This window comes from Nomascus leucogenys, chromosome 11 (genome assembly GCF_006542625.1).
Source record: "Nomascus leucogenys isolate Asia chromosome 11, Asia_NLE_v1, whole genome shotgun sequence".
Lineage (NCBI taxonomy): Eukaryota > Metazoa > Chordata > Mammalia > Primates > Hylobatidae > Nomascus > Nomascus leucogenys.
Window position 1 is genome coordinate 33,837,727 of NC_044391.1, and position 24,922 is coordinate 33,862,648.

The following is a 24,922-nucleotide window of genomic DNA, read 5'->3' on the forward strand; positions in this document are numbered from 1 at the left end:
TTAACTATTTTTTTACAATAAATTTCCAGAAGTAAAATTTCTTGGCAAAATAGCACACGTAGGTGCAGGTTATATATGACATATATGTTCCCTGGAAAGACTGTTACTAAATGTACTATCCCTATGCTTCCTGATATTGTGTGAAAGATGTTCAATCTTTATTTATTTATCTATTTGACTGCTAATGAGGTTAAAGTTTTCATATTTTTGTTGGTTTTTGTACTTTTGAACATATCAGTTTTATTTCTTTTGTGAAAAGGTTTTTTATATTATTTGCTCATTTTAATTGGAGTGCTGATTATACATTAGTGATGCAGGAATGTTTTCTATCTGACCTATGTTTTATACATAGCAAATATTTTCCTAATTTTTGATTTGCATTTTGGTTTTCAGTGATGGAATTCAAATATATAACTTATTTTCAGAAATGATTTTTCACTTCAGTAAATATTATACAAACAGAAACTTAAATTTTTAATACTTTTATTTAAATTTTAATTTGATTTACTTGGAATTACTTGTTTGAAAGATGAATGGAAGGTGGCTATGACCTGAAAATACAAATAGTTTACTCGCAGATATTAAGTATAATCTTTAAAAAAATATTAGCCTGCCAGGAGTAAAGGAAAAAGAATTAAAAATATTGGTGAATATATAATCTTAGGTTTGTTTCCTGACTTCATATTCTATTGCACTTATCTACCAGCCCATTCCTGAGGTAGTACCACAGTGTATTCATTTCAAAAACTCGTTGATTATTCCTAAATATTCATTCTTAATTATGTCTGTCATCTCTGTCTAATATACTATTTATTACACATTGTCAAAAGAAATTTTAGTGACTAATCCACCAAGTTGTCATACTGAAATTTTAAATAAGGCAGTTTAAATTTTACATGGTTTTAATGATGTTGTGTCTATTTGTGTGTGGTAAGTGAAAAAAATGTATTCCCTCTAAGATAATGGTTAATATAAATGCTATTTTGTTAAACAAACTAATGTTGAAAAATGATAGCTCCTAATTTAATAGAGATGTTTATCTGAAAGGGGAAAAACGAAAAATACTTTTAATGTTAAAGAATCATACATACTGTGACTTTTCTTCCTAAGTAAGATTCACTTATCTTGATATTCCTGGTTACATCTTGGCTTTTTACAAATAAATATGGTTGTGATTCACGTAGCTGACCATTGCACATATCAAAAGTAACTATATCACCTCCTTCCTGGGCAACAAACCCACAGTTACATGACACTGGATAGTGAAGGCTTCCGCAGTCCCATTGACGTACATGGACTTCAAAATCACGTGACATACTCTTATAAAGCACAAATGTTCCAGTCTTGAAATTATCATATACCCTATCATTAACAAAAGGCAATTGCATTAAAAAATCATGTAAAATATCACAAAAGTATGTTATTGATTTGCAACAGCTTTATGTATCACGATCATTTTGTTGTATGCACTGAAGGAAACAAAGTAGTCATAAACACCTCAGTCTCTCCCACTACTCCTTTCTTCCCTTTCACCACTCCAGTCAAGCTGCTCTCCTTGAGCAGGGCAGGCTGGCTCGATGGTCTTCTCCCCATATGTGTACACACGTGACTATCTCCCTCATCTTTGAGTACTTGTTAAATGTCACCCGCACCAAATGGCTTTTTGTTAACCACTCTATTTTAATATAAATTGCAACCCCTGTTTTCAGCCTTCCCTTTCCACCCAATTTAGTTTTCTTCACAGCAAGTATCTTCCTCAGATACCCTTTATATTTTACTTATTAAATGTGTTCATATCTCTCTTCCCCTTTGCAAAAGTCAGCTCCATGAGGGTAGAGAGTGTTTGTTTTGTTCACTGCCATACCCCCAGTACTTAGAACTTGGATTTTCACCTAGTTGTTGCATAATTCATCTTGTTGAATTGTCAGATTAAATTCATCACTACTACGCTTTCTTGAGATTTTTCCACTAAAATGTCTAAGCCTTTAGTTATAACCATAAAGGATTCTTGCCTGTGAGATCAGTTCCTTCAGGTTCTTAACACCTGTTGACACCATTGGAGTATAACTTTCTTATAGAACAGTTTCTATATATTGAATAATTTTACTGACAATGATCATATTATAATTTTTTAAGCAAACCACAACCATCTTGCATCATGAAAAAAATGTTGATGCAACACTAAGACATTCTTATCATTTTCCTTACAGACATCTCAGAACCATGAATCTCCCAGAATGATATAACTGAGTTTAAATCTTTCTATGCAGATATTAATAACAAAATAGTTTAGATTACTTTTTGGTCTTTTGCCCATTTTACTTTAAATTCCAGAGGCAAATATCCAGGTATCCATAATAGTTACAATAGTTCTTTTCCTGAGTATTCTTGTCAAGACTTAGGAGTAACTAGTTTTAAAAATAATTCTAATATGTTTAATCATTTTGCCTAAACTTAAAGATTGTTTTATTGTCATACGGAAATGTTCTAAACATCTTTAGAGTAAATAATTTAATCATTATTAAAAATTTAAAAAGAGTCTAGCAAAAAAGATTCTCTGCATTTGTAATAATATTTATTTTTACAAGTTCAGTCTTTTAAATAATCCATGTTTTTTACTAAGAATTAGATTTTAAGGCAAAAAATTCTACATAAACTAGTATCTTGAAACAAGCCAGTAATTCCTTTCTGTCTAATTTCAGTGACTAGGACTAAGAAATTATAAAACAATATGCTGTTTAAAATAAAACAACAAAATCAAAGCAAACAAAACTACTAAAAGAAGAAATTTTCAGGAAATTACCTGCCATCAAATGTAATTATATGTGGGTCAGTAAATGAATAGCAGTAAGCAGTTGGGACATCCTTTACTTTGATCTTAAAAGCAAAGATATTTTTGGTAAATATTACCATTAATTATATTTAGTGATATATAAAAAATTGCTTAGCAATCTCAAAAAATCTTCAATTATTGTTTTTATCATAGTTATTGAAAATTGAATCATTTAAAAACTAATTTACCAAAATTTTTTTACATAAAAAGTTTATAAGACGTAATGATAAAATACACATTTCTTCTTAAAGCTTCAATTGCAGTAATAGTTTTGTAATTTGTCAACCTGGATGCTGTCTGGAATGTAGTTGTTCCACAGGAAATCCTCATTAACTATTGGTTGCACTACAATGTTTGTAACTCTATCTCCATCTCGAGAAAAATCTGTGACAGCAGTGTAGTACACAAAAGTGTGGCTACAGGTTCCATTAGCACAGGAAGATGTCTGGAGAAGGTCCACATGACAGGAAGACAGTGCCAAATTTAAGCCTAGGTGCTCTCTACCTATTTAATGAAAAAATAGGTTTAAAAATTTCCAAGAGAATATACTAACCAAAGCATGTAATAAATTAACATGAAACACTGAATTGTAAGATTATTCTCAAATTATTTTCTCTTTCTTAAAACATATGGTTGCAAATTTTGTCTAAATTAAGCCAAAGCTATTGAATCTACCTGATTTTTACAAAGAATTAATCAACTATAATATATATGTATGTACACATAAATACATATTATAATTTTCAATTAGGTTATAAAACTGTATGCAACTGAAGGAAATTCAAAAAGAATGATAAAATTTATTCTTTTACATATTACGTATATTATAATTTTACATATTATACATACTAACATGATTTTTTCTAAGATTGTACCTTGGGCCCAGATACTTTTGTAATATTTCTTAGCATATGTGTTCATATTCCATCCATTGTTGAATAGTAGCAATGGCTTTTAATTATTGATAAAGGGCTTATCATGTCGAAAAATGGAAAAATCAAAACAAATGAAGATGATCTCACAACAGTAACAAGCTATCTTCTTTCACCTCCCAAATGTCCCAATATATTCACAACCTTGAGATGCTCCCTCGCTTCGATAACAAAGAAAAAATAACTTGGAAAGGAAATGGTAACAAAAAAAGAGAAAAGAACTCCAGGAATTTGTATAACTAAACAAAAAGAACAGATTTGCCCCCAAAATTGGCCACAGAGGAAGTATGCTATCATATCCAATTAATGATTCCAAAGTCCTCCTAAGAATCAAAAAGGAAAAAAGTTGTTAAAAAATGTTCTATCTTCTTTTCTTCCATACAGATTTTTTAGGTATGAAATTATATTAATCAGATATAGGCACACTGAACTATTTTTTTAGAAATACATACTTTTCCCATGCACATAAAAAATAACAGAAACATTCAAACTCTTAACCAACTCTCTAAGGTGAATACAGAATATTTCTAACTTAGAGCCCATAACATCAATTCCTCAAGCCAATATATGAGGGGTTGTTCTCTTTAAGCCTGTGAATAGCAGCATAGTCTGTTTAGAAAAACACTCAGACAACAACTGGTTCCCTATGAAAGTAAAGATTTAATGCTATTGTACTTAAAGAGGACAAGATGAGGAGTATCCAGAATGAAATCCAGAATTTTTTCTCCAGAAAACAAAAGCCATTTTTAATTCTCAGAGAATAAGAACATTCATGCAAACTTCTAAAATGTAGATATATATTTAGGCTATTATTATATTGTTTTAGCAATGCTTGCCTTGATGAAAGAATTGACAGCATGAAAATATATTTTAAAGTATACCTGTAACTGAAGGAAATCTTTGACTAACATGATTTTGGAAAACATCGATAACATCATCCTCTTTCTGTTCTCTCCATAAACTATAGTAATAGTTGCATAATATGCTTTTCAGAGCTAACTTGAAGTAGAATTGTGTCAAATAGTCCGAGAGAGGGTATAATTTAATATGTCTGGGCTGTAATTAAAAATATAATGTTGCTGGTGGTGCTCCTGAAATCTGAGTGAGGAGGTGGGTATTATCTGAGCCTGTTTACTGTTAACAATACTAAGATGACCTCTCTTAATTCCTCTATCTCTTTAGCCATCTCTTTTCTTGAGTGCATCATTCCAAATGATTCTCTCTCTCTCTCTCTCTCCTGGCTTTTTTATCCTCTTATTTCTCTGATTTAATTATTTATAATATGGACATGAAGGTCTATAGATACCTTGTGTTTGGTATATTTAGTAAAGACAATGTAATATTCTATGGTGAAAATGTATGTGGTATGCCGATGAAATTGTAATCTCTCTTAAAGGTTATATTTTAATTTATGTGTCTGTAACTTGCTTTGATCTCTACATCAGAGGCTCAGTGGGAAAAAGAACATAATCAAGCCAATCACTGCTATGCATGGTTTGTCCTCGCATATTCTATCTTATTATGTGGGAGGATTTCCTCACTCTATCCATCGACACATATGTGGCCATGTATCACACCATCCATATAATCAGTAATTGAAATGGAAGAATTTTAAGACACGAGATCCCAAACATAAACGTACGTTAGGGAGAGAAACTTGAAGGATGCATCATGAGATCTATATTTCATAAGCTTGAACTTTTAACGTAACTTATCAAATGTCTCTCATTGGGGATGATTTGAAAAATCTTAAAGAGCAGTTTTTCCCTCGATTTCTGTAAACTAAGCAAAGAGAGGAATAAACAGGAGACTGAGAAAAAATAGGAGAAAAAAAGAGGAGTGAGAGGAAAAAGATGATGATGAAAAGGAGATTATTCACTATTTTTTCCTTTTTTTTTTAAATGTATGCTTTCAGCCAAGAAGAAGAAATGTGAATTGCTTTGGCAATCGTCAATTTGGCCCAGTATTAGTAATATGATTGGGCTAAAATTTGATGTCAACATGCAACATGATTTGTTATATGAGTACACTCCAGTGACTTTTCCTACAGGAAAAAAAGCATTATTGTTTGCAATCTAATAATAAGATAAAATAAAGTTAGTATATTACCTTGATCAATAGTTTTCAGTTTTAATGAGATTTTGCATTCTTGACCAAGCTCACTAAATTCAGAACAAATAATAGGAACTGTACTTTCTATCTTCAGGTAGTATTCTTTCCCATCCTCTGATATAGTGCTCAATTCAGGCTGTAGCTGGTATGAGAAAATACGTAGAAAAATGATGTTAAAATATAATTTATTTCTAAGGCACAATTTTGAAAGGGCATTTTCTCAACAGCACATATTTTGCTAAATGAGCTGGTAATAACTTAAGCCCTAGAATGTTTTAACTAAGCAAGACCATTAAAATCAAACCTATAAAAATACAAGCAGCACACACGGGAGTACATGGAGCTGCTGCACTGCTCTGACTCACTTTGGTTCCCCAACACATTTGACAAATCATATCCAAGCCTGCCTCAATGATGCTGGTTCTGTGGTGAGCACTGGAAAGTGAAGAAGAAAGAAACATTTCTATTTTCTTCCATTTTATTGCTAATGTTTACTGACACACCAACAGAAGACTCTGGTTTTTCTTAGGGATTAATACCACCATCTCAATTAGAAATTTAAGTACTTTTAATACATAAATCAAATTATTGTTGTCACCTGAAATATCTCCACACTTAGCGTATTTCTCAGCATCTGATTTCCAGAGTTGAACTTCCTGAGAACTGGTGCAACCCAGGACTGGCCCTATTCTCATTCACAGGCCAATCCTTTTTTGAGGCAGGAATGTTTTCATGCAGTCTCGAGTCTTGGCTAGCTCTCAAAACAGATGATTCTTAGTACTGAATATTCTCTCTGTTAGCCTAATCAGAAACGGTACAAGGGTGGGGGTGCTGACTATTGACCCCTGACACTGTCTGCTGAGTGCTAACCAATGTAAACCAAAATGTTCCTGTGTTCTCAAGGCTTGACCTCTGCTTCCCCTCACACTGTAGTTATGCAATTCTGACAACGTGGTCCACTCTTCTCACTTCTTTTCCTGGTTCCTACTGTGTGTACATGGACTTTATTCATAAACAGGATTTATCCTGGTCCTGAGTCCTATTCTCACAATCTTATCATTTATCTCCTCTTGTCCTTGAACTAGAAATGAATCCAGGTCCAACTCGAGTCCTGTGGGTGAGACCTTCCAGGTTCACCGTGCTTGCCTGCCTGGACCTTTTGAAATTGCCCCCACTTCTTCCACTGCTTATTAATTCCCTGTCACCTCTGCTCATCTGCTAGAATAGCTCTTCAGTTCTTGGATCCTGGTGCTACCAGCAGCAACCAAATCTCCTTCTCTGTTTAGTTAGCTCAGTCTTTGCAGTCCATAAAACTCATAGCTCTGGGTCAATTCTACTCTAGTCAGAGACTCTACTACTTGGCCTGGTATCTGTCTTCCAAAATGCATGATAACTAAATATTACTAGGCTAACTGTAGTTACACGATGGAATGAATTAGAGGAATAGACCTTTTGCTTTATTCTAATTTGAGCTATTTCTTTAAGAAATGAAGGTACATCTCAACTTTAGTTAACAGGACCCCTCAAACTTTGTTGTGCTTTAGAATTATTGGGGCTTTTCTTCAAATATAGGGACTCACGGGTCTTAACATTCTGATTTAGTCTGTGATGAGGTACAGAAACCAGCATGGACAGATCACAGTTTGGGAAACATAGTTCCAGAGGAATAATCTTTCTGATGCATCCCCACTGCTACGTACCTTAATGCCTGCAAAAAATTCTTGGCTTTCAATCGCTACACTTTGTACATGAGGATTCTCCAAGAAAAAGACAGAAGCGCTGCAGAATATCTATGGATATAATTTAAAAATAATCACTTAGCAATTCAATTTTGGAGAAAATGTGTAAATTATCATTTTTAAAATCCTAATTTTAATTTTTCATATAGTATATAAAGATAATAAAAGAATTAAATAATTTAAAAGCTTACTTGATATTTGAGAAAAATTCCATCATTATAAAATATTACGTATTCAAACCTCAACATAAAGTATAGTAGGCTTTGTATTTAGGATGTTTTAAAAAGTACTTAAGGCCGGGCATGGTGGCTCACGCCTGTAATCCCAGCACTTTGGGAGGCCGAGGCAGGCGGATAAAGAGGTCAAGAGATCAGGACCATCTGGCCAACATGGTGAAACCCCGTCTCTACTGAAAATACAAAAATTAGCTGGGTGTGGGTGTGGTGGTGCAAGCCTGTAGTCCCAGCTACTCAGGAGGCTGAGGCAGGTGAATCGCTTGAACCTGGGAGGCAGAGGTTGCAGTGAGCCGAGATCGCACCACTGCACTCCGGCCTGGCGACAGAGTGAGACTCCGTCTCAAAAAAAAAAAGAAAAGTACTTAAAACGTGACATCATCATTTAAAAAATTAAAACATTTTTTCTAGAATAAAAGTATATAATTTTAAAACCTGAGAGGGACATATATGTGTAAGAACTTAAAGTATAATAAAAATATATATCTATATATAAAAGGATTAATTAATAATAATCAGCAAATTACTAAAATGATATATTCATATATAGTCACGAAGATCACTGACTCATCCAGTTGTCAGTAGAATTAGCACAATTGCAAGGAAAAAAAAACAAAAAGAAAAACATGAGGGCTTTATACTCTGGGGACAAAATCTATTTTTAGGATATGATGTTTAAAAATTGTGTTTGAAAATCAATACATTCATGAAAATAAAATCCAACTGTTTTTTAACATACCCTGTCTCCAAGTCTGAGATTTATGCCATCAAGTTCTAAAAGAGAGAATGCCTGAACTGTGGTCTCTTGTTTCAGCTCCTCTTTGACTTCTTGAGAAGAAAGCCTAGACCAAGCTATGTGAAATCCCACTGAGTTGTTTGTAGGGGGAACATCAAAAGAACACCTACAGAAAAGCCTGGACTCAATCAACTCCACCAGAACCTCTGGCCTTCCTGCGGGTGGAGGTGGCAATGAGGCAGCCAGCTGACCTGGGGAGAAAATGCATAATTTGTAACTGGGAATCTTAGACAATGGAGACTGGCTTATGGAAAAAGCACTCAAAGACTGTAACTCTGGGGTTTATCTTAAGAGAAAGCAAACTAAATTTAGAAAAATGATTATTTCTAGCAATCAACAAAGTAATACATTCATATTCTGGCCCATAATCACACAAATATTGATAGCCAAGCAACCTATCAGCTCAAGCTTATATTAATGCAGGTTGAATATCTGCCTTTGAAAAGTCTAACTCTTGAAAAGAAATTTGCATTCTTTGAAGCAATTATCTTTTCTAAAAGATGGAACAAATAAAATTAAGGTTTAGTACATTATAATTCCTTGTTATAATGAGAAATAGCCACAAGAATGTAAAATCAAATTACTTTCTCTTTTACTGTTATAGTTTTCTCTTGTAACTCAACTCATCATTACTCTGGGCTGAAAGAGTTATTCATTGCAGAGGTGATTATACTATCTTAGTGAAATATTTCTTTCATTTTTCTGAGGTTAAAGAAATTTGAAGTTTCCTCTAGGAACTCACAGGAAGATTTTATATAGTTTTGAACTCTGGGCATTTGCAAAATCAAATCTGGAGATCTGAAAGTTTTGTGGATAAGTTTTTTGTTTAGTTTTGTTCTGTTTTAGAAAGGAGAAAAATATCTGAGTGGTAAATTTTTAAAAGAAGATTTTAAAATGTTCTAAAATGTGTAATTTTTCTATTTTATAAATATGCTAATTTTAGGACAATCACAAAATAATCTTTCAGCCTTGCCAAGTAGATTTTGGAAAATTCTGGAAAGACCTTGAAATCTTTTCTGTGGAGAAAATGTACTTTTAGATATTTTACAGTGTTATTTTGTTATAGTCCCAATGACAAATGAATTATTTTCAAATTTACCTAGTTAACAAATATTTTGCTAAACATTTTAAACATTAGACCAAATCAGTATATTCAAACTTGAAGGAAATAGTAAACTACTTTTGAATATATATTTGATTTTAAATATTATATATCTGAGTAAAAATTTATCCTTAAATAAACTAGGAAAAGGACATTTATTTTAAAACAGGGAAAAGCTATCTATGGAAATGATTATTAAGAATAAGAGAAGACAAATAACTGAAAAAAATAATTCATGACGATTAAAATGTTTTAATCAATACTTCAAATAGAGAACTATCTGGGCAGATTGATCATTGCTTGCAACAGTATAGATGAAAGAAAATTTGTTATATTTAAAGAAAAGGGTTTAGAAACAACAGATAAATTATTTCTACTTAGAAAATCAAAATTAGTATTCCTTTGTCAATTCTAATATTAGTATGTATTAAATATATTAATATATTTTCCATTTTATCATGAAGCTTTATTGACTTTTGACTCAACACTTTCATTTAGTGTTACTTCCCCAAATTGTGTACAATTTGCATAGCAGAGTTTTTTAATTAATTGCATAAATGTTCTAAACAGCATAAGTAGGTGAAACTTATTTATTCAAGAGGAAAAAGTGATTTTGCTACAATACATATACAGTACAGAGAATTTATATCTATTACGCAGAGTAGTCAAATAATTACATTTTATGTTTACTGCTGCTATTATGAATATTGTTTTATTACTTTATGAACTTAAATCACAGGGCTTAATTAAACTGACCTCCACATACAATAATAGCTTGTGTAAAATATACAAAAAAAAAAGGGCTAGGAAAAAACCATTTGGAATAGGGCATGAAATAGAGCATGAAAAATCAATTCAGAGTGATAAATTTTGAGGATTATTATAAAACTCTTTTAAAAATACCAAGCATAATAATTTCTAGGCCTGATATTTGAACATTATATGATCTATCCTGATTTATTTTATGTATTTGTGGCTTGTTCCACCACATAAAACACCTCTGTTAATTAAATTAATTATATGTCAACAGTCTCTCATGCATTTCGGATATCATATTTGGCCAACAAAATATGATAAGGCTAATAATCCCATAAGAGGCTAATAGTTCAATAAATAATTTCAATTTCTGCCCATCATGTAGGCAGATGACATACATTTTATCACATAGATAATCTACTTAGAGTAATTTATTTTAAGGCATATTGTAGTAGGAGGATTTAATATTTGAAAAAACTTTAAAACATTTAAAAAATAAAAAATAAAAAGTATACATTGAAAGGAAGAGAAAAATTTTAATAAGTATCAACATCATTGATGTTTACCTTTCAAGATTTATTTGACACAAATACAATCGTTCCCTTAAAAAAAGAAAGTATTGTTGTATTGTATAATGTACTTCTATATTTTAATGGTGTTTGCAAAATATTCTGTCGTGTTTATGTATCAGAAATATTGAATCAATCAGCCAATCAGCAGTTACTGGATGTTTACAGGTTTCTTAAAACATTATTAGACAAATTCTGTTATAAATATTGTGCTCGCACACTTCCCTAAATAGTTCTCTAAGACATATTTTTGAAAGTAGAATTGTTAGGTACAAACACATATGGAGTTTTAAGAATGTTGATATGAACTGCCAAATTTTCTTATGAAAGATTCTACTAATATACACACGTTTGCCTAACTCTCTATACCTCTGTCAACTCGAGGACTATTTCTTAAAGGCACAATAAATTTATTTTTATTTTTGATAGCTACCAGACTTTGGTTATATCAAATATCAATATAATTCAACATCCAAAGTTGCAGAATATAATTATCTGTTGAAATAGTCTAGTTTATAAAAACATTATTAAAAAGCAAAATATGATACTTACGAACACAATCACCTCCTATTTCAGTTTCATCAGAACCACATGGGTGTAATTGTGCATCAGAAATAGCTGCCAAAGGTTAAGGTTTGTATAATTATTCAGTTGGGCATGAAGATATAAATCTACATATATCCAAGATGACAATTTATTGAAGGATGATTTAATACAGACTAAGACTTTCTTAATTCTTCTCTTATTTCATAACATTTTTTCCTTTTAAGGGTGAGATCAAATGGAAAGATAAGGCATCATATTTCAAAACAAAGCTTTAATATCTTATTTTCTAAGTACAAATCTGCATTTTTAAATAATGAAACACTGACAATATCAAATGCAGGCAAGGATGTGGAGCAACACGTGCTGGTGAGAATTCAAAATGGTACAGCTTTTGGAGAACAGTTTAGTGGTTTCTTACAAAACTAAACATATTCTTAGAATATGACATAGAAATCATGCTCCTCTATGTTTACCCAAAGGAGCTGAAAACTTATTTCCATACAAAAACCTGCACATGGAAGTTTATAGCAACTTTATTCATAATTGCCCAAACTTGAAAGCAACCATGATGTTCTTCAGTAGATAAATGGATATGCTGTTGTACATATAGACAGCGTGGAATATTATTCAGCCTTAAAATGAATTGAGCTATCAAGCCACAATAAGACGTGTAGGAAACTCAAATGAATATTAAGTGAAAGAAGCCAATCTGAAAAGGCTACCTACTGGGTGATTCCAACTATATGAAATCCAGGAGAAAACAATACTATGGAGACAGTAAAAAGAACTGTGGTTTTCTGGGGTTGAGAGGAGGGAGGGGTGAACAGGCAGAGCATGGGGAATTTTTAGGGTAGTGAAACTAGTCTGTATGTTACTATAATAGTGAATACGTGTTATGAGAAATTTCTCCAAACCAATAGAAATTACAACACCTAGAGTGAACTATGTAAACTATAGACCAGGTGATAATGGTATGTCAATGTAGGTCATCAATTATAACAAATGTAGCACTCTGGTGGGGGACGTTGACAATGGGGTTGGGGGACTATGCATGTGGGAGATTTACAGGGTATATGTGAAATCTATAATAATAGTGAAACACACTATAATCTCCAGAAATGTATGCAACAGTTGGTGTTATGCCAGTTTCTTGGTAATCGATTCCCCATACTCATTTACAGGATTACACCACCAATGAGCCAAAGACAGAGGTGGTAATACTTACAACTCAATGTTCTGAATACAGTTAACTGGCACAAGAGCAACTATCTAAACAAAGGTAGGCTCATCGGATTGCTTCTTGAAAGAATTTCGTATTTAAACTAAAAGACAAGAAGTTGGAAGCTGAGTCAAGTTAATGACGGAGCTCTAAATGAATGTCTAGACTACTGTTGCCAATATCTGGAAGCTGATCTATTTCTCACACTTTCTGAGACTTTCCTATGTAACTCTTCTTCAGATCCAATGACATATCCTAAAACCCTTAGATGTGATTATCTTTTACATTATTTTCAGTTGTTTTTTGTTATGTGCAAGCCAAACAGACTTGAAATAACCTTAACCACTAGACATGTACATGTATATATAAAAGACTGCAGTATTCCTATAAAGCATGGGGCCAAAATACACAATCTTCTTGCCCAAGCACTCCCTAGAACTGTGCCCCATCTGTGCTTGGGGGGTTTTATCATCTTTTCTTCTTCTATTTGCTTTTCCCAGATTGCTTTTGTAGAATACAGCCAGCACCCTGGCTCAAATATTTAATATTAGGATTAGACAATTAAGAATCTCTAGAAACATTAGCAAGGAAAAAAAGAAACCATTCTGCTTAAAACCTTCTGTTTCTTCCTGATTCAACCATATGCCAATAATTAAACTATCATAAAGTAGTAGTTGTCAAGAAAGGAAGCAAACAAGTGGAAGTCTATTTTCAAAGCATGTAAGATGTGCAACATTTGAGGTCCTGTGCACAGTAGTGGAACATTGTTGGGTTGCACAACTAACTTGGGTTAGCAGAAGGAACACTGTAAAGAAAAGAGATGGTTGATCTGCATCATGAAGCAGTAAAAATTTGTAAGAGGTTCAAGCAGAGGGAGGAAGAAGTATAAGGTATGGAGAAGAGCACGGAGCAGAAAACTGCAATTGGTGAGACATCAATAACAGGTTGTAGAACATCCTCGTTGAGCATGCAAGCTTCCTGAGATCAATCTAGCTTTACCAGTCACTACCTGTGATGTTGGGTAAGTGCCTATTTTCTCTGAGCAACTCTTTTTGTCCATAGAATAGGAATATTTATTGCATGCATCCTATTCCAACACAATGGCCTCACCTACGTCCTTCCAACATGCTAGCAAAATTCTTTCCTAGGGGTCTTTGCTCTTGTTCTACTCTGACATGATGGCTACGTGGCTTGCTTAGCTTTGGGACTTCCCTTCTCTCTTTTTTAATAGCTTTATTGAGGTATAATTGATTGAATGTATTTAAAGTGTAATTAATGACATGTTTTGACATATGAATACGCTAAAATCTAACCATAATCAAGATAACAGTATTTCCATCACCTCCAAAAGTTTCTCTGTCCTTTTCTAATCCTTCTGCCTGCCACTCCTCCACATTCGTAGACAGCAACTTATCTGCTCTGTCATACAGTTTAGATTACCTTTTCTAGAACCATAAATATAATTGTACACTATGGACTTTATGTCTAGAAAATTTCATTCCTCATATATGTTTGAGATTCAACTATGTTTTTGGCTTATCAATAGTTTCTTCTTTTTTTCTTACAGTGAAGTCATCCTACAAATATAGTTCTTTCTCTTTTATTGAAAAGTAGTATTTCATTGTACAGGCTTATCATAATTTGATTATCCATTAACCCATTGACGGATATTTGTGGTTTTTTTTCAGGTTTTTCGCTATTTTGAATACAGCTGCTTTGAACATTCACGTAGAAAACTTTTTAAAAACATTTGCATTCATTACTCTTGGCAAATATTTAAGAATGGAATGGCTGTGTCATATGGAAGTATACATTTACTTTTTAAGAAACTGCCAAATTATTTTCTAATGTTTGAATGTACCATTTTACACGCCCAGTAGCAGAATACAGCAGTTCCGGTTGCTCCATGGCCTTGCCATCGTGTAGTATGGTCAATCTTTTTAAATTTTATATATAATATAATGGTATCTCATTGTGGATATAAATCCATTAAACTAATGACTAATGATGTTAAGCATATTTTTATGTGTCAATTTTCCATTATTATGTCTTATTTGGAGAAGTGTCTGTTCAAATCTTATTACAAAATTGTTTTCTTATTATTGGGTTTTGAGAGTTACTCATATATTTTGGATCCAATTCTTCATCAGATATATGAATTGCAAATATTTTTTCCCAAGCTATGGCTTCTCTCTTCATTTTCCTTTAGTGTCCTTCAATGAGCAGAAGAGTAGAAATTCACAATTTTGATCGAGTCCAATTTATATTTTCTAATGAATCACAATTTTGGTATTATATTTTTAAAATATTTGTCTAATCTAAGATCACAAATATTTCCACCTAAAAGTGAAAGTATTCTCTCAAGTTTTGTATTTTTAGCTTTTATAATTGAGATTTGAGTCTTTGATGATTGTGAGATGGGTTTTTCTTTTTATTGTATTTTGATGATATGAATCAAAGTTAGTTTTTGCATATGAATATTCAATTAACTAAAAACACAACCCTGTTTTCTATAGAATTGGATCTATTCTTGTGTTTAAGATCAGTTTACTGTGTGTGTCGGTGTTTTTCTGGGCTCTCTATTCTTTTCCATTGATTTATTTATCTATCCTCATGCAAATACCACATTGTCTACATTATTGTAACTTTAGAGTAAGTTTGAAGTCAGATAATATAAGTTGTCCAACTGTTTTCTTTATCAAAATACTTTTAGGTATTATAGGTTCTTCATATTTCTATATGAGTTTTAGAATGAGTGTCAATTTCTAAAAGAGAGCATGTTGTGATATTCATTAGGACAATTTTGGAACTATAGTCAATTGGAGGAGAAGTGACATCTTAATATCATGTACAAACAAGGTTTATCTGTCCATTTTCTTAGGTTTATATAATTTTTCTAATCAAAGTTTTGTAGTTTTCACTGTAAAGGTCTTACACATCCTTTGCCATATTTATTACTAAATGTCTTATATTTTTGGTACTATAATTGGTATTTTTAGATAAATGTTCTGATTGTTAATTGCTAGGTATGAAAAAATACAAATGATTTTTAAACATTGATCTTGTTTTCATTCAACATTGCTAAGCCCACTTAATAGCTCCAGTAGCTATTTTATAGATTCCATTAGGTTTGCAAAATAGGTGATCATGTCATCTGCATTTATATTCATGAGGGATATTGTTATACAGTTTTCTTTTAATGTCTATGTCTAGTTTTAGTATTAGAGTAATGCTGGCCCCACAGAAGTTTAGAAATAGTCCCCATTCATTTTTTTCTGAAAAGAGTTTGTGTAAAATTGGTATTATTTCTACATTAAATGTTTGGAAAAATTCCCAACTGAAGCCATCTGGGCATGCAGTTTTCATTGTGAGACAGATTTTTAACTAGAAATATAATTCCTTTAATAGATACTGGGCCATTGAAGTTATCTATTTACTTTTGATTGAACATTGGTTGACTGTGTATTTTATATTATTTTTATAGAATTAGAAGTTATAAGTGCAAGTTTTGTTACATGAATATGTGTAGTCTGTATATTTTAATAAATCTGTCTGTTTCATCAGTTTTCAACTGTATTGGCATAGAGTTGTTTATAACTTTTTATTATATACAGAATCTGTGGTTGTATCACTGCTCTTATTCCTGATATTGTTAATTTCTGTCTTTTTTTTTCTTTTGTATTGATCAGACTGGCTAGAGAATTATTAATTTTATTGAATCTCTGAAATAACCAGTTCTTTATTCTATTGAATTTTCTCTCTGGTTTTTGTATATTCTATTGCATTTATTTTTACTCTGTTTCTTTCATCTGCTTACTCTGAGTCTATTTGTGCTTCTTTTTCTAATCAGTTAATGTACAAACTAGGGTCTTCAATTTGCGACTTTTCTTGTTGTTCAATATAGACACTTAGTGGATTTTAATTTTAATGAACTTCAATTTTTGCGATATTCTAATTTTCTTAATTTAGGGCTTGGAATATGGTTTTTCATGGTAATACTTTCATATCTACTTGAACATCTTTGCTGCTTTTTTGTAAAGTCTTTTCTGCATGTCATTTAGATCAAACTGGTTGAAACAGTATTTTGGTCTCCTCCATTTTTGCTGTTTTAGTGTCTACATGCTTGATCAATTATTGGCAGATGAGTATTGATCTCCAGTAATAATCGCAAATTTGTTTATTTCTCCTTGCAGTTCTCTCAGTTTTGTTTATGTATTTTGAATTTGTTATTAGGTGTTTAATCATTTAGAACTGTCATATTCTTTTATTGAACTGAACAGTTTATTATTAGGAAATGATCCTTGCTTTTCCTAGCAATATGTCTTGGTTTTGAGTCTACTATGCTTAATTTAATAAACCCACTCTACATTTCTTGTGATTAATGTTACCTATGTATATCTTCTTCTATCCTTATACTTTTGAACTCATTTTCCTTATATTACTTTTGTACCAACCTAATATATATATAAATCATATATAAATACATATAGCAACATGGTGGATTTAAACCTTACAATATCCACAATTATTTAACAATATTGTAAGGTTCAAATCCACCATGTTGCTATCCGTGTTCTATTTATTCTATTAGTGCTTTGTTCCATTTTTCATTTTTATCTGCATTTAAAAATATGGAATATATTTTATGATTCCATTTTATACCCCTTGTTGGCTGATTAACTATAATGTTTTGTTTTATTTTAGTGGAAACTTTAGGGGATATAGTATACATTTTTAACTTCTCATAGGCTACATAGGCTAACTTTAATTGATACGATGACACTTCACATGTAGTATAAGGACCTAACTAGCTTGCTAAGTAGAAATACAAAAAATATAACAAATATGTATATTTCCATAGAGTCTTCTAAATAAATAATATTTCAAATATATAACCTTTTTTAGAATTGCTTTGATTACAATTATGATCTTGAATTAATATTTTCCTTGACTTCTAGAAGGCTCTAGGGATAGGTAGATTGTGTGAATATATACACATATGTATGAATTCTGTGAGAATCAAAACATCTTCATGAGACTACGATATTAAAGTGAAATTTTGCCCTCTACTATTTGCTGTTTTGGTGATTTTAAAATTAAATATTATGACTCCTAACTAGATAGGGGCTATTGGTTGCAGACAGCAATACTTCCAAGTAAAAAATGACATTTCATAGACTGCCTTCGAAGATAAAGATGATCCTGGGAATTCTTCTAAAGTAGTTATGATAAGAAGGCTTTTTCCAAATAAGCTCCTTAAAAGGGAGTAAATTTCAGTTAGCAGAAGCTCTCTTTCACCTTTTGAACTTTCTCTTTTATCCTGTCTAAATGCAGATAAAGAGGCTAAAACTGGAGCTTCATCCTGTCACCATGAAGGAAAAGATTAGTGACTTTCAGAGACCTCATCCTGACATTGTAAAGTGGCCAAATCGCCATCAGCAGAGAACACCTGCTCCAGATATTTGTTCAGCAAGAAAAAGAAACTCTTTAGTAGATTAAGTGACGTCATTTTTGTTTGCTATCTATGCAGTCTAATTTAAGTTCTAAGTGGTATTCCAAGGTAAGCTTCTATCGGCAAATCAGAGAGAATAATTCATGCATATGTCTGATTAACAGACATTAAGAGTAAAAAATAACAATTGTCTCCCAGAATTCCTTCTCCTAATTACTTAGAGGACTTGAATGTGGAGATTATAAGGTACTTTTGAATGTTCTGGGTTAGGAAATCGAGTGGATGGTAGTGACATTAACAAAACAGAAAATATTTTAAATTTGGAAGGGATGTCATAAAATGCAAATCTTAAATATTATGTTTTTAAATTCAATGTAAAAAATATTTCTGGTGAAGTGATTATTTGTATTTTGTGTTATTCTCTGGTGCGAAAGTTTCGTTTTCTTTTTTAATACTTGTCAATGTTTCTTAAACTAATATAGATAAATGATTGGTTTTTCTATGAAACACAGAATTTTCCACAAATATTTGGCAATATTATAGGAAGATTTATAAAAATTAAATATTTTTTATGACAAGAGTGCCAAAAAATATTTTTAAAGTTTTTCAAAAACTTTTGTCTTGGCCACCCAACAAGATTGATGCATCTCTCTGGATTTTCTCCTTCCTAATGAATGCCACTAGCTTTACTAAACTGAACAGATGCTGCCCTTTCTTAGTAAACAGACTGCCAGTTTTAGCTGGACAGCAGCTGTGTATGGAATGTGAAGGTTTACCAGCTCACTCCCTCAGGATAATTCTCCATAGACTTCTCAATGCACACAGAACAAAACGCAGAGCTCCCTAAATGATCAGGCCTTGCCCTTTCAAACTCCCATCTTGTTATGTTCTCCCTCACTCATTGAGATCTAATATTTCTGTCCGGCTTTCACTCTTGTGAGTACAACATACTCTTATTGCCTTAGGTCCTGTCGCTTGCTGCAGCTGCTGTTTGAGACGTTCTTCCCCTTGCTTTCTGTCTGACCAAGGAGAGTTTAACCTCCAGCTCTCAGCATCAATGCCCTTTTGTTAGACGTTTCGCTGGTGACGCTTCATTATATATTTCATCCTCTCTCACCTTCAGTATTCTCTTCTACAGCATTTTTAAATCTTTTAATTCATCAGTTGCAATTTATAATTGCATGAACACTCTGTGCCATGTAGGCAGGGACCACATTTGTTTTGGTCACCCCTCTGTACTAAGGAGATGCTGTGTTGATTAGAAAATAAGCATGACTCCAGCAGTACATATGTGTGAAATGATTAGTGCGTTATTATTATACTTGTGGAATACCGCCAATAAATACCTATTTGAATTAATACATTTTATAAGTTTATTATTTCTATCTTATTATAATAATACACAATAATTTTGTCTTCTTTCTTTTTTAAAGATAGAATTACTGGCTTGCAGTTAATGATAAAGTAAATCTAAACAATTCAGTTTTCCATAAATATAGTATGTATTTCAAAACAGTGAAATAAAATTCTATGTTGAGAACATTATCTTTCTTAGTTTCTATTATCTTGTAAAGTAGACAATAATGCATTATTTGCTTTGAGATTATGGCCAATAATGATATATTACATCAACTTTAGATGTCATTTGGAAAAAAAAACAGTAGTTAAAAACAGTTGTGAAATTGGATTGTGTGTCATTGTTTTTAAGAAAAAAGATTGCATTACAGACTCATCAAAATATTAAAATTTTTATTTTAATATTTTCAACTCAAAGAAATAACCATAGGAAAAAACTTATTTTAATTATTATTTTTGCTGACATTAAGAGACAGATTTCTGAGAATAAGAATGCTAGAAACTTAAAGGAATCAATTTTTCTAATAATACTGGTTTAAATTTCAAAGCTACGATGAGAAAAATAATTTTTGAGATTGGATATTTTATATGTATATGTGTATATATACATATTTATGTATATGTATGTGTATATATGTGTATATATACATATCTATGTGTATGTGTGTGTATATACACACACACACACACACACATATATAAATATATTGGGTTATTAAAACCTAAAACTATGTTTCCTTTTAACTACTATAATAACCAACTAAGTGATTTTACTTGTTTGCTATAATTGTGTTATTTGGGGTTGGCCAGCTTGGGGAGTCTAACAACCTCAGTAGTAAAATGTTCATGAGTGTTACCCATGTAATCATCACTGTTGCTGAATCAAGTGTTCGTCTGTTTTGATAACACTGCCTACAAGAGTATCTCCCAGAACTTTCAGTGTCCTATATATGGTTGAACCCAGGTAACTAAATTGGGGTTTGAGGTTCACATAAAGGTTGCAAAAATAATAGAGAATTTGCACTTATCAATCTTCCCCAAATGTTAATATATTACAAAGCCATGATATATTTGTCAAAACTAGGAGATTTACCTTAGGACTGCACTCTGAAATAAACTGAAGACTGTATTCAGATTTTATGAATCTGAATTTTTCAGTTTTCCCAATCAGGATATCCCATTGCATTATTCATCATTTTCTAATCTGTGACCGTTTTTTATTCTTTCCTGGTTTTTCATAATTTTGACATTTTTGAAGAGTACTATTCAGGTATTTTGTTAGTGTGTTCTTTAATTTGGGTTTATATAAACTTTCTCATTATTAGACTAGGATTATTGCTTTTGGGGGAAGAGTACTACAAAAGAGAAGTGCTCTTATTATTACATGTTATCAGGAGACATGTGATGTCAACATGCGTTATCACTAGTAAAGTTAACTGCAATCACTTGATTAATGTAATATCTGCCAGATTTCTCCACTGTAAAATTAGTAGGTTTTTTTTTTCCTTCTCATGCCCAATTATTTGGAAACAACTCAAATGCAGCCAACAATCAAAATGAGGGAAATTATTCAAAATCTTTTAGGTGAAGTAGTAGCAACAAATATTTGTAATTCTTTAAAGAAGCTTCGTTTCCTTGCCTCTATTTAATTATCTACTCGTATATTTACATAGTAAGGACTTAGGGATATTTACTTTAATCTTTGAATAATATTCAGTTTATTTTTAGATATTGTCTGAAGCATTCCACTAGAATGTAAGTTTCATGAAGGCAGAGATCTCATTTATCTTGCTCATTACTGTAACTCTAAGGCCTCAAATAATTTCTGGCACAGGATAAACATTCAATAAATATTGGCGAATGAAAGATGAAATAATATAAAGTGGATATTTTTATGGTAACTTTTACTCACCCTTCTTCATCCTTTAATTAAAAGAGGAATAGACTTGAGGAAACCAAAGAATTTTTAACACACTCAATCATTATGTCCAGTGGAAAAATGTGAGATGTCTGCTTTGATGCTTTCACATCAAATATCTGGGGAGACTTTACAATCTTGGCAAACAATCCTAAAGAAATCTGACCAATGTAAACAGAAATTTAGCTTCAATCTAGCAATAATGGTAGACCAAGTATCTTACTGAGATTTGCACTAACTCAATACAACCTATCCAGAGAATGGTACAAATGGCAGAGTTCCATGAATAACAGTCATGTGAATTACTGATGTTTTCTTACCTTCCGCACAATAGCCCATACATCCCTGAGTTGGTTGTAGTAAGTATACAAAAAAGTTCCCACAGTTTCTTACAGACACGGGGATTTGAAAGAGACAGCAGTCTTTTGTAGTGCTAAACAAAAACTGCCATGTTGCACAAGCTGTCAATTGCTTGATCTCCCCAGGAGATGGCAGTGTTTCTGAATCTCTCAGAGACAGCCAGACGGGGGCCTGAGTTCCACAATGGTTCGTCTTTTGTAGCAGAGAAAACAAAAGTTGAAAATTCAATTTATTTTCATCCATTGTAGATATATCAACTTTGCATTTTATTCTAATCAACCCTTAAGATATTATTAATCATTAAAAAAATTATAGCTTGCACCTGTTCTATACAAGGAAAAGTAGTTTTAAGGAATACTAAATTTAAGGGTAGACATCTCATAATTAATATACTCATTCAATTACACATTCAATGTAAATATTAATACATTTATTCCATTCATTACATTTGTATTGTAAACAAGAGAAATTAAATCTCAGATACCTTACTAAAATAGCTGATACATTCTAAAATAAGACAAGTCAATCTGAAGTTACGTTAACACATAACACAAAGATAAACTGATCTTGGAAAGCTCTTGCAAAATTGCTTGAAATAGTATGTACAAGAAGTTAATGCATAGTTCAGGAGGCAATAAAATCGGGGAGAAGGAAGGTATTGCTCAAAATCTGGTGATGGAAAAGTTGTTTAGTAATTTAGAAATAATAGAGTTTGGTGGGGTGCGGTGGCACATGCCTGTAATCCCAGCACTTTGGGAGGCTGAGGTGGGCGGATTGCCTGAGGTCAGGAGATAGAGACTATCCTGGCTAACATGGTGAAACCCCGTCTCTACCAAAAACACAAAAAAATTAGCCGGGTGTGGTGGCGTGCACCTGTAATCCCAGCTACTTGGGAGGTTGAGGTAGGGGAATTGCTTGAACCAGGGAGGTGGAGGCTGCAGTGAGCTGAGATTGCACCACTGCACTCCAGCCTGGGTGACAGAGCGAGACTCCATCTCAAAAAAAAAAAAAAAAGAAAAGAAATAAATAATAAAGTTTAAACCTCACTTGAAGTCATTTATCAAAATTCTTTTTAGATGAAAAATAGAATTAAATAGAAAAATAACCCAGGAAAAATAAGAAGAAACTATGTATGACTTGGGAAGAACCAGGGCCCTTACTAAATGCATGATCTTGGACAAGGCACTCAACATCCTTCTCTTTTATATTAGGTGGAAGTAGTACCCACCTGAAAGTGCCATAGTGAGGTATAGATAAAGTAATGTGTACAATGCAACTTCTACATAGTAATGGCTCAAAAATCGTTAGCCAGGTTATAATACTTATTATTATTTCTACGCTTAAAAGCAAAGGAAAAACATAAAGTAAATATTGATATATATGATTGAATTATAATTTTTAAAATATAAGATTAAAGTTAAATAATAAAATTATATGTAAATAGTACTATATTAATTGTGTTATATTTATGTATAATTATACTATATTGGTTATTTTATTTTAACCAAGTAATATTATCCATTTAAAAACTCTAAGACTACAAATGGGCACAACGTACAAATAGGTAATTCACAAAAGAAACACAAATGCCTAATAAATACATGAGAATATTCAGTGTTGCAAAAGACATTTTTATGTACTGCTATTGGAATTAAAAATTATCACTATGTTTTAAATGAACAACTATATGTATCAAAAGCCTCAAAAAGACTTTAACCATTACTAATTTAACTTATAAAAATCAATCTTACTAAAGACACTAAAATTAAAACAATAATTACATGTACATTTGCTAATTGCAGAATTACTTATTATAGCAAAATCCTGAATGCCCACACATGTGGTGATGGTTTAAATAAGTATGATACATGTATGACATAATATTATTTTCAAACAGGAAAATGATAATGCCATAACTGTAACTGAAAAAGAATGGCATGTTTTTCAATTGAACATATAACATGAACATTACAAAATATAAATAAGATAAAACAATAGCAAAATGTTAATAACAGTAGTTATGACTGTGTGGATAGATTATGAAGAAATGTTGTTCATTTCCTGTTCTTTATTTCCTAAGCTTTATGTAATGCATATGCATTATTTAAAACATTTCAAATAGTAATTTACGTAAGTCCACATGTATTAACCTGTAGAGAAAAAAATCTATTGATTTTCCGGTTGAATGCTTTAAAGTCTTGGTACAGAAAGGGAATGAGAGGGTGGGGATAGGGAACACTTCCTCCTGGAGCACAGCCTGCTCAGGTTAGCTGACCTCCAGGAAAACAGCCAAGGAAACTGTTTCACCTATACATTTGTGTGAGGTTCTAGAAACAATTATAGCTAAATCAGCCTTAAGAGAAAAACACAAATATTTTTAAATGTGGTGAAGTTCCTCCAATTTTCTCAAACTTTACTTTTAAATTCTGAATTTTTTTTAGTTCCTTACAAATGAAGTGTCACAAAAGCGACTAATGAGCAAATAAACAAAAGGGAGATAATGAGACTTAGCCACAATGCCACACATTAAAATTAAACATAGTTAAAATTTCGATGTCTTTCCAGAGATCTTTTTATATTAGTGCTTAAAAATGAAAATGATTCCTGCATCTGCAGTATTTATAAAATGTGAATAACAATAAGGAAAACAAGCCTTTTGCTAAGACATAATCTTATATGATGCGATCTCTCTCCAGGGGCCAATGGTAGCTGCATGAAATCAACTTTAAGCATGAAATCACATCCAATAAGTGTATAATTATATAGGGTAAAATTGCGAGTGATGATGAACACTTCAGTAATTTGGGAATCATGACACAGACATATGTCTTCAATAATACAATGCCTCTATTAGCTACCTATCACAACTGAACACCTATTTATGCAGAACTCACTTGAGAAACCAGTCAGCTGAGAAAGATTGTGATAAGGGAGAAGGTCAGGTACATGACTCTGGTCATGTGACTCATGCTTAGTGTCTGTGTCCACATCTTTATAAT

The 24,922-nt window shown here is 32.1% G+C and overlaps 1 protein-coding gene across 4 annotated transcripts in view; it reads right to left on the reverse strand.

Moving 5' to 3' along the window:
• VWDE (von Willebrand factor D and EGF domains) overlaps positions 1-24,922 on the reverse strand; it is a 76,242-nt gene that overhangs the window by 39,002 nt on the left and 12,318 nt on the right. For 2 of the 4 annotated variants that reach the window (XR_001116476.2, XM_003252569.3), the window contains exons 3-10: positions 21,884-22,115; positions 11,625-11,690; positions 8,589-8,836; positions 7,578-7,667; positions 5,875-6,019; positions 3,120-3,337; positions 2,804-2,877; positions 1,092-1,362 (exon numbers count right to left, since the gene is read on the reverse strand). Coding sequence is in view for 3 of the 4 variants with exons in the window: in XM_003252569.3 (XP_003252617.1) it covers positions 1,092-1,362; positions 2,804-2,877; positions 3,120-3,337; positions 5,875-6,019; positions 7,578-7,667; positions 8,589-8,836; positions 11,625-11,690; positions 21,884-22,115 (1,344 nt within the window). In the remaining variant the exon portion in view is untranslated. Of the gene's footprint in view, positions 1-1,091; positions 1,363-2,803; positions 2,878-3,119; positions 3,338-5,874; positions 6,020-7,577; positions 7,668-8,588; positions 8,837-11,624; positions 11,691-21,557; positions 21,715-21,883; positions 22,116-24,922 lie in introns of all 4 variants that reach the window. The other 2 variants (XM_030823083.1, XM_030823082.1) reach the window with 2 other exon arrangements.